The following is a 10865-nucleotide window of genomic DNA, read 5'->3' as shown; positions in this document are numbered from 1 at the left end:
TAAAGAAAAAATTAAAAAAAAAAAAAAAAAAAAAAAAAATTGGAAAAAAAAAAAAAAAAAAAAAAAAAAAAAAAAAGATACATAATATGCAATAAATTAACAATAAGTAAATAATTAATTCATAAAATTAATTATAATTATAAAGTAAATAAAAAATTACATTTATAAAATAAAAAAATATATAAATTATAAAATTAAAAATACATCTGAATACCTGTTAAACTGACAGAATTCTCATAAACGGACAGTGCCTAGCAGCATACATGTGAACTTAAAAAGCACCCCAGGGTGCACCTTACAAAAGTATGTTTAGAGAATGGCAAGAGCTAGATCTTTAATTTTTAGAATTACTACTGCTACTACTACTACTACTACTACTACTAATAATAAAAAAACTGACAAAACCTCCTTTTGGGGATGTCTTCATTTGTAAAAACACTATAAAAGTCTAAATAAAAAAAAAAAAATTTTTTTTTTAAATCATTTTTTATTGAAAAAATGGTTCCTGTTAGTGATCGGTTACATTATTTATACATAGTTTTTATAAAAACAAAATAATGTTCTATGCAATGTTTACATTTACATTGTTATATAAATGCATGCTTAACTTAATAATTTTACATAATAAATTAGTCTACAAAGTTCTAGACTACAAAAACACTTGGTGAAAGGTAAAAAACCCCCCATCTTTGTTCTCTCTTGTTAAAACAAGCAGTGCTCTACTGTGTTTAAACACACAAACCAGCCTTTACAGGGCAATGAATAACATCCCTCCCTGCAAACAGGTTTAGCTTTGTTGGTCAGAGGTTAGCACAAGGACAGATGTACCAAAGCACACGTTCCCAAACCCTGAACAACAGCGCACAGAATCGGCCTTGTTCCCAATTATGCTGTAATGGAAAAGCATGTCTTGTTTATTGCCGCTGACAGCTTCATAATGTAGAACCCGCTGACATAATCTGGGATCAGAATACTAGTCACTCTTGAATGCCTACATGAAGCTACATGTATTCCAGTCAGGACAAAAAGAAAGGGCTTTGAATATGAAGAGCTTTCAAACTCTACCTTCTCTATAATGCTGTGGACTAAAGTGCAGATGTCTCCAGGATGGTCCTTGAGGAGCTGGTCTCTCTCCTGGTCTCCTGAAGCCGTCAAAACTGCATGTAGTATCTTTAGCTGACACTCATAAGCCTCCAAGTGATTCTCCTCAGATGAGCGTGTACCTGGGGGAGAGCAATTGAACACTACATTGTTTACTCTATGGTACATCTGAAACAATATCTCCAAGAGCGCAAGCCAGGATCGCCCACGGCCAGCAACACAAGAGTATTAACAGGTCCCTGCAGCCCAACATCAGCGCTACCAAACCCTGCGCTCTGCCAAGAACAACACACTTCACAATGGAATCGTGGGACATTGAAAAGCCACGCATGAAAAGCACACATTAATAGATAATAACCGTAGCACACGCATCAGGATCTACAAGTGCAAAAAGCTTTTGTTGACATTCTGAAATAGTCCATGACCAGAATATCTCTGTCACAATGCATTTTCTGTTTTTGTTTATCTAAAGAACATCTGCACACGTTCACATGACATGATCGAGAGAAACCACTTACCACTTCCATCTTGAAGTTTGATGTCCTTTATGTGCTTCTCACCTTCTTGTGCTCTATTTTTTTTCTGAAAGAAAAGAAACGAACGCTTTATTTGTTGCATTGCAGACACAGGATCAATCATTCCAAAGCTAGCTAACAAACTCAATCTACATGCGCAACTCTTTAACATTTCAAAGACGCGTCTTATAAATTGATATTTGTTGCAACTGACACTGGAAGACGAAGAGCTGTATGCTGTAAGCTGATGAGTTGATTTGTCAGTGTTTTAATATTCCTCTGGTCAGAGTTTTTAGATGGATGCAGAGGCTTTTTAGGCTGGGCTGAATCTGCAATCGCTGACCCAGTTCATTTGCTGGCTTCCATGGCTGCAATACGCTGTGTTTTCCACCAACTGGCAACCCGGGGTGTTGAAATACTATTGGGTAAACTGGCAGTGGGCGGTGTCACACAGACCAAAACAAAAACAGGCATTCCGACATGGAACGCACATTTCAAAGTAGAACTGGAACATTGTTCTTCAGAGAAACAAGTATGTGAACTTAGCATATTTCCTAAATATGTGTGAATATATGAAGGTATTTTTATGCTTTAGTACAGTCAATCTCCTTTAATTGCTAAACTGACATTTTTTACATTGCAGACAGTCACTGTCAATTATATACTGATCATATATAAGAAAAAAAACCACAAAAAAAACCAGACAGACGAACAAAATGTGAAGGCCTATTTAAATCCCACACATTAACTACCATTAAAAAAAATGTGTAAAATTTGAATTTTTTGAAAGAATTCTCGTGTGCTCACCAAGGCTGCATTTATTTGATCAAAAATACAGTAAAACTATAATACTGTGAAGTAGTATTATATTTAAATAGCTTTTTTATTTTAATGTATATCTTCAGTGTCACATGATCTTTCAGAAATCATTCTAATATGCTGATTTGCTGCTCAAGAAACAGGTCTTATTATATAAAGAGTTGTGTGGCTTAAAGGGGTCATATGATGCTGCTAAAAAGAACATTATTTTGTGTATTTGGTGTAATGAAATGTGTTTATGCAGTTTAAGGTTCAAAAAACACATTATTTTCCGGAAGGACATGTGACGACCCCGGGCTGGACTCCGTTTCGTCCACGGTGAAAGCCGATCCGTGTATTTCCTCAGCGATCAGCACGGATCAGCTCCAGGCATGACGAAGCGGATATCGTCCTCTTTTGGAAGGCCAAACAAAGTAGTTTCGCTTTCACAACGAAACACACAGTGCCTTCACGGCATGACGGCGGCGGCGGCAACAACAATACTACAGCGAGACTAAAAGTTACGCCTTCTTTCTTTGCGTGAACATTTGGGCGGCGTTATGCAAATCTTCCTACATCGTGACGTAGACATGTGGGGGCGTGTTAGAACGAGCTGTTTTAGGTAGGTGTGGCTGACTCTTAACTTTTATAAAGAATATCTCTTTGGATTTGAGACTTTAGTCTTTGCAACTTTACAGATTTTCTTTATGCACCAAGAGCTTGTAACACTCCAAAGAGAAAGGAAAAATTTAAATCGCATCATATGACCCCTTTAATATTTTTGTGGAAAAAGTGATACATTTTTTTCTTCAGAATTTTTTGATAAATAAAGAACAGCATTTATTTGAAATAGAAACATTTTGTAACATTATGAATGTCTTTACTGTCAGTTTTACTGTCAGTGTCCTTAGTGTTTATTAGCATGCTCTCCACACATTTAACAAGCACTGAAATTCAAGAAGAAGCTTTCATACATCCACAGGGAGTAAAGAATGTGCCATTCTAGTGTGAGCGTTTTTGAAGATGGTGATTTAATGTTTTGAAGCATACGTGCCAAATGTCTGTGAGATACGGCCTCAAAACACTCGCAAGTGCAAAATGTCTCTCCTTTGAGAGCGAAATCTCCTGTTTACTTCAGGTTAGAGAAGTGTTTCTCAACACAAAACGAATTTTCACAGCTCACAATCACAATTAAGATTTAAGAGCTGCAATGAAGACTATCAGGGAGTTCAATTTCACACTTTTAACTCATGCAAAGCATGTCACATGGTTGTAGTATGACTTTGAACATCTTTCATCATGATTTTTGGGGCTTGATGGCTCCTGGTTTCCTTTCTCTTCAACTATTCGTTGAAGCCAACACCCTCATTCAAGAACAAAAAGAGTCAAACCACGTTAAATCATCCTGGTTAATAACTAGTGAGATTCTCACTGTCACTTGAGACTGTAAAAGTGAGAAATGACAAGACATGTGCGGTTTAAGTGTCAGTGTGGCACACAAGCCAACCAAAACATGACACTTATGCTTCATGCAATCTACAGTTTGAAAGAAACCAAAAACAAATTATGTCATACTGCCCATGTAATATTCATAGTTTTCACGTGGCACTTGTATAGAAATGGCCACCTAGAGGGCTTATTTTTACCAGATTTATATTAGGAACTAATGTACTAAGACAGCGATATTAAAAGACCAAACTCAGTATAGACCTTACTAATCATATAAACTATGTACAGACGAACAGTTGTGGCCAGAATATGAATCCGGCTCACTACATTGCACATCAAGCATTTTTCCATTAAAAACCATTATAAAGAAAATGCTTAATGCATTAAGGCATTCATATTCTGGGCTCAGCCGCTTGCCTATATATAGTTTGCCTCATGAGTAAGGTGTATATTGAATTTAATATTTTAATATCACTCAGTACATTAAGATTTCTTTTTTTACAGAATTATCCACTGCTTTTAGATATTAAAATACTGCAGCAGGTGCTTTATATGGATCACTAGCGCCCAAAACTTGCAGGCTGTTCACATATCTTTTTTTTTCGTCATTTGAGAGGTGATTTAAATGTTTGTGGCTTGAAACAGATGGAAAATTGACAGGCTTGTGCTGTAGTTCAATGGATGTTTTGCCCTCCAGGTCTCCCACGCCAGTCATGTGACTGAAAACAATGAATAGCATTTTAAAGGTCTACAACTTTCTAATAGTGAAACAATTTAATAGCTAGGCTAACTTTCCAAAAATAAATCAGTAATAAAAAGCCAGAACAGGAACTGCTTCCATCTCATAATTCAGTTTAATCCACAACAACACTATTATGCATTTGCTGGCTCTCTGTGGCAGGGAACCAAACGTTCTGCAACTTTAATGAACCTTGGCTTTATTACACTTCACCGTCATGTGGTTATGTGCTTTTGATGCAGCTCCAATAGAAGCTGTAATAGTGAGTGTGAGGCTTTCTCTGTTTGGTCTTCAGAGACTTTTCACACTTCTCCAGTTGTCCATGTCAAGTATACTGACACATGGCTATGTGATTAACAGGACCAAATGAACTCTGGCTGTTTATAGGTCATATTAAAACCAGCAGTGAGAAACTGTGGACCCCGTGTCTGTCACATCTAAGCCCAGTGAATCTAAATCCTTCAGCAATCTGGGCTAATGAAAGCTTGACCCTGTTGCTATCAAAGCCAGATTTCCCTGTATGCTTGAAGGCCCCAGGAATGCATTGATTTTTCTCGTGCATTTACATTAAATGTCAAATTTAAAGTGCCAGTGAGGTTCTAGTGGTTCTTCCATCAAGGCGTTAAACTTTTTTACTTTTAATGCATGCATGAAATAAAGAACAGTAAAATACAATTCATTAAAATAAATAGCTATATATGCGTCTTCTATGATGAATGTTTTCAATGTCTAGGTGGTGCGACTGTCCAGAGATAGTAGGAAAAATACAATTAAAATGCTGAAATTCTTGAAAAACAAATATTTAAATAAATAGTTTGACAATCAACATACAACAGACAAGACACCTGTAGACCCTCATGCATGTGTGTAAAGGTCAGTTAAAAATATCACATATTTTGAATGGTGCAATGAAAAGGTGCATTTTTTTAGGTAAAAGAGTAACCCTAAGGAAACTTCTTCATACTCAAGAATAAAACAATAATTTCTGTATAAAAATATTCATATTAAAAAAAACATAGACCAATGAAATAACACTTTTTTCCGCCTTTTAATACATTCAAAAATACATAAAAAATGCAATTCACACAGTCAGTGGCTCGAATATACCTCTTCTATGATTGTTTTCAAAATAACAAGGTGGTGTAAAAACATAAAAATACATCTTTTTTAAAAGACCAATTAAAATACTCCTCTTGAAGAATAAAAATATATGTTTCCATAAATATCTAAAATACGTTTCCATAAGTAGTCTGGCAATCAAAATAAAACAGACATAATGCCATTCGTTATTACTATTATTTTTACATATCACATATGTAATTTATGGAAACGTGCATTTTGTTCGTCAAACGGAGTAACCCTAAGAAAAAAAACTTAGGGATGACTAAAAGTTAATTTTATTTTTTAAAATATATTTATCTTGAAAACATGCTTAAAAACAATTAAAAATGACTAAGCTGTGTACCAAAACACATGAATAAAAACCACTAAATTATAACATTTACAGTCAGATAACCGTTCAAATGTTTTCCAAAATGTATGAAACCACCAAGAAAACGGAGGTTTAGTGTCTAAAAACGAACAAAAACTACATTTAAACTACATTTTAAAAAGATTCCACCTTTTTATCACCTCGTACATCCTGATTTGTCATTGACCGAAATGCGGAACAATTTAAAAGCGAGCACAAAGTGATCAAACATAAATGCAGGATAACACGATATTAATTTGTCATAATGAATGTCAGCAGCACATTTTAAACAACAGTAGACCTCATCTGTTGAACCCGCCATCTGTTTCGAATTAAAACTTTCACAAGTCGACAAACTAAACATGGGAGCTTTCGCATCGACTAACGCATTTGAGAGGAAGTAACAAGTGATTTGAGAGAACAAATCAAGAGTGGCTCCCTTAATACAGATACATTTACACGTGCTGTATCCGCAACATTTCTCGCCTCTGACGTTGCTGCCAGTCTCATTGCAACTTTGTGACTCATTATTTGTGAACATCCCGAGAAGGTTCTAAAACGACCTACCTTTTTCCGGGAGACCTGGCCACAAACTTTGCTGTTGTGACAACCCATGCTCCTCTGTTGTGCCTCTTTATTCTTTATTCTAGCCCGTTGTCGATGGTAAGTTTTTGGCTGTCTGCAGCAGTTCAAATATGAGCTGAGCTCTCATTGATCCGCTCGAATAGGCTGAGAGACTGGAGCAGACAGCAGAGGGGCGGGAACTGCAGAGTCAGGGCGGTGTTCCAAAAACGCAGGCTACATGAACAATTTAAACCGAGACAAGCGGGAAATTGGTGAATCTGTGCACAGCTGCGTAAACTGATGCACACTGCAGCTTCCTAAAATGCAAAATAATAATAATAATAATAATGTTTGTTCAATACAATAGTACGTCCCCAAATATAATAGAGCTCAATTAACTATTTATTAAATAATTTAATATTGTTTATTATATAAATGTTAACAAAATATTGTTTTATTAAATAAAAAAATCACCATATTTTTTATTTTAAATAGCCATATAAATAGTTACATTATTTACAGTTATGGAAAGTATAAACATATAAATATGTAAATTTAAAAAACGTTAATGGAAGTGTTTCAAAATGTTTGTATACTTTTAAAATTGTATTTATATACTTGTACTTTATTAATATACTTAATATAATATTATACTTACCAGATTTATATTAATAATTTATATTAATAAAACTTAATATAATAATATATTATATTATATTGATATTATTTGATATTATTTATTTATGTGTGTGTGTGTGTGTGTCTGGATCTCCTGGGTATTTGGTGCTAAACCACTTTCGTTGACAATGTTTAATTTACGCTTATGCCATAAGGAGGCCATTTACAGGTCACGTGGTAGTTCAAACTCATGTTAGTAACGGACACTGTGCATCATAATATCACAATTAGTAACAGTTAAATATCTAATTTCGTTCAAAACCTCATATAATGTTAACGTTAAAAAGGAAAGTTTTAAAAACTTTGACATTTGAGGGTTAATTATAGGCTATAGGCCTTACAGACAGATAAACAGACTGTCTGTTAGCTAGGAAAACATTGCAATGAGCAAATTTAGCGGACGTTTCTTTCCCTAAGCATAATATCAGTCATCTCCCTTCAAATTAAAATGAATTCTGAATCTAAAATGGCCATATTATCCAGCAGGTTTGAATGAGGAGTAAAAATGTGAGGCTCACAGATCTGCAGAGTGAATTGTAAGTTGTACTGTATTTTAAGTGGCCATATTATCATCCCGCTGCTGTAGAGGAATTCTGTTTAGAAAAACTGTCAAAACAGCAGTGATCCATAGTCAGCGGTGAGGTATGTGGATGCACATGCTGAATATGTAAACATTAACAAGGTTTATACTGGCTGCCAGATATGATTTCATCACCAATGTCATTTTAATAATAAATGAGTTAAACACTAAGTGTAAATTTAGAAAGAGAGAAGGATGGATATTTAAACCTTCCTAGCATTCTGTCACTGCCTACTGTAACATAAAATATTGTCAAATGTTCAGAGGACAAAACATAAACCGGCACATCTGAGCTCATCACATTCACTGCTCTATATGGTGCATACAGTAGTGTGTCAGACATGCATCTATCTTTGGCCTCTTGGCTCTCGTTTGGTATATATTAAGCGTTAATATGATACATCGACTTTGGATCATCGGGGTAATCTGAGACTTTCCTTTTTGTTGAAACTCTATTTATAGTAGGGTCTCTAATCTGTCATAAAAATGATAGAGCAGTTGTTGCTGAGAAGTGTGCGTGATGACAAACTTTCCATTGACAGGCAGCTGCAGGGTCTCGGCAGCTCAGTGGTGACAATAATAAAGTGAGCCGTCTCCTCTTATCTACAGGAACAAAAACACAGCAATTGCATAAAACAGTATGTTTGGGTTTAACATAGGATTTGCCAAAGTTAACAAACTTATCACGGTCATATGAGGTCAGGGTTTGAAGGGAGAACAATAAATCGAGCCTGTTTTCCTTTCCACTTGTCAGGACACACTTTCCTGCGTGAATTCTGACTATGGTTTTGAAACCATTTTTGGAAAATAATGATTTTTGGTTTGTATTTTGTGACTATGGGGATTAAAAATAAATAAATAAATAAATAAAAAAGAGCAAAATGACATTGAAACAAATTGGTTGAATATTTTTGTACATTAAAGGGAAAGTTCACCCCAAAATAAAAAAAAATCTATCATTAGTTACTCACCCTCATGTTGTTCCAAACCTGTATGAGGTTCTATCTTCTGTTGAACACAAAAGAAGACATTTTGATTAATGTTGACAGTTGATGGTAGCCATTGACTTCCATAGTATTTTATCCATACCAAAGTCAATGGCTACCGTCAACTGTTTGGTTACCAACATTCTTCAAAATATCTTCTTTTATGTTCAGCAGAAGAAAGAAACTAATACAGGTTTGGAAAAACATGAGGGTGAGTAAATGATGACAGGATTTTCTTTTTAGGTGAACTATCCCTTTAAAGCAAGTGTATGTAGATTTTACATATTTTTGTGACTTTGGAGCCCTCTATACTTAAGTGAGGGGAATTTACTGTTGTAAATATATCACTGTCATAATTCCAGTGGATAGCTATGGAAGCCTGTTTCCTGCCACAGAATACAAAATAAATAAATCAATCAATAAAAAAGGCAATTGTAACTTTTTAATCTCACAATTCTGACTTAGATTCTTAAAATTGTGAGTTTAATTGTGAGCTTGGCATTTCACCTTCTTACAAGTCTTTGTACCATCAGAATGGTTTTTAAATTGATATTTAAAGGTACAAATCACATAATAGTTGCTTTAAGTTCAGTGTTTATGTTCACATAGTACACTCTAAAAAATGCTGGGTTAAATATAACCCAGCGCTGGGTTAAAAAGGGACAAACCCAGCGGTTGGGTTGTTTTGAACCAAACTGCTGGGTCAAAACTACCCAATAGCTGGGTCAAAACAACCCAACCGCTGGGTCAAAACAACCCAATAGCTGGGTTTGTCCCTTTTTAACCCAGCGCTGGGTTATATTTAACCCAGCATTTTTTAGTGTGTATATTTCTCTATTATCATTTTCTGCATGGTAAACACATGTAGTGTGCCAGCCAGGAGTAGTATGTGCCACAAAGCTCTTACAAAAACCAGACGCAAGCTCTCAGTCAGCCAGGAGATAACATTCTTTCCACTGCTCCCCCTCTGACCCCAGGCATGGTGTGAGCCTCAAGGCCTCGCAAAACCTCATAAAATATAGAAGTCCTACTGAGAGTTAAGCATCTGAGAGAATGATTAGGTTTAATTAAAACTGTAAAAAATAAAATTGTTATGCATAATAGTACACTATGCTGTTCACATACTGCTGAGGGTTCTAAACTTCATAGTTAAGTGTATATATATGTGCATTTTAGTAAACAGCACATTTCACATGTCAGGAAGGTTTTACAAGTGATGGTACATCTGGGTTCAGCAATCATTAAAAATGAAGAACATGGCTAGTCTTGCTCTCGGTGGAAATCTTCTCTGGTTGGTATTCCACCTGGACATCTGGATTGTGGGCTGTACAACTCTTGAAAGACAGCCTGAAAAATCAGGAATGCAAACAATGTTTACAGGAGGAGAACAAACCTGGCTGATAATTTACAGTTGAGCATATGAACATATTATCCAAATAAATGTATATCAGCATAAGAAAACAATCAATGCATTACAGACTCACTGGGAAAATATAATACATAACTTATGAAAACTGTTATTGATTGGACTGTTTATTAAGAACAACAATTATAAATAATTATAAACAGTAACTGAATCAGCTTCATTTAGCCACTGCATCACATTAGTGCATCACTCATCATTAATCACATTGGTGCATAAATCATGACGGGAACAGTAGTGGTTATGAGTGACCAGAGTTTGAATCCTGCCTCAGGGTCCTGTCCTGAACCCGTCCCATCCATCGCATGCGGGCCAAAGAGCAAGGCAGGAGAAGTATAAGAGAGTAGTTGAATCTGTAAAGTGCTTGATAGGGACTCGCAGCGGAGGCAGGCATCTAACCTATCCTAATGTGTGTGCGCGCCATGAGTGTAGAATACGAAAACACTTTTTAATAAAATGTAAATTCGTCCCCGCTATTTTTTTTTTGTCCAAGTCAAGTCAAGTGTGTTCACAGAGGTTTCCATGGGCCAGTGCGAATAAATCTAGATTTAAATTAAAAAA

The 10865-nt window shown here is 35.5% G+C and overlaps 1 protein-coding gene across 1 annotated transcript in view; it reads right to left on the bottom strand.

Moving 5' to 3' along the window:
- LOC107717401 (coiled-coil domain-containing protein 69-like) overlaps positions 1–6873 on the bottom strand; it is an 11986-nt gene extending 5113 nt beyond the window's left edge. Inside the window, exons 1-3 of the mRNA XM_016524134.1 lie at positions 6641–6873; positions 1620–1683; positions 1066–1223 (exon numbers count right to left, since the gene is read on the bottom strand). Of these exons, the coding sequence (XP_016379620.1) occupies positions 1066–1223; positions 1620–1683; positions 6641–6688 (270 nt within the window). The 5' untranslated portion in view covers positions 6689–6873. The remainder of the gene's footprint in view (positions 1–1065; positions 1224–1619; positions 1684–6640) is intronic.
- Positions 6874–10865: the final 3992 nt, after the last annotated feature.

This window comes from Sinocyclocheilus rhinocerous, unplaced genomic scaffold (genome assembly GCF_001515625.1).
Source record: "Sinocyclocheilus rhinocerous isolate Xijiao unplaced genomic scaffold, SAMN03320098_v1.1 scaffold1054, whole genome shotgun sequence".
In the NCBI taxonomy this organism is placed as follows: Eukaryota; Metazoa; Chordata; class Actinopteri; order Cypriniformes; family Cyprinidae; genus Sinocyclocheilus; species Sinocyclocheilus rhinocerous.
The sequence above is the reverse complement of the archived record's forward strand: the minus strand, read 5'-3'. Positions and strand labels throughout refer to the sequence as shown.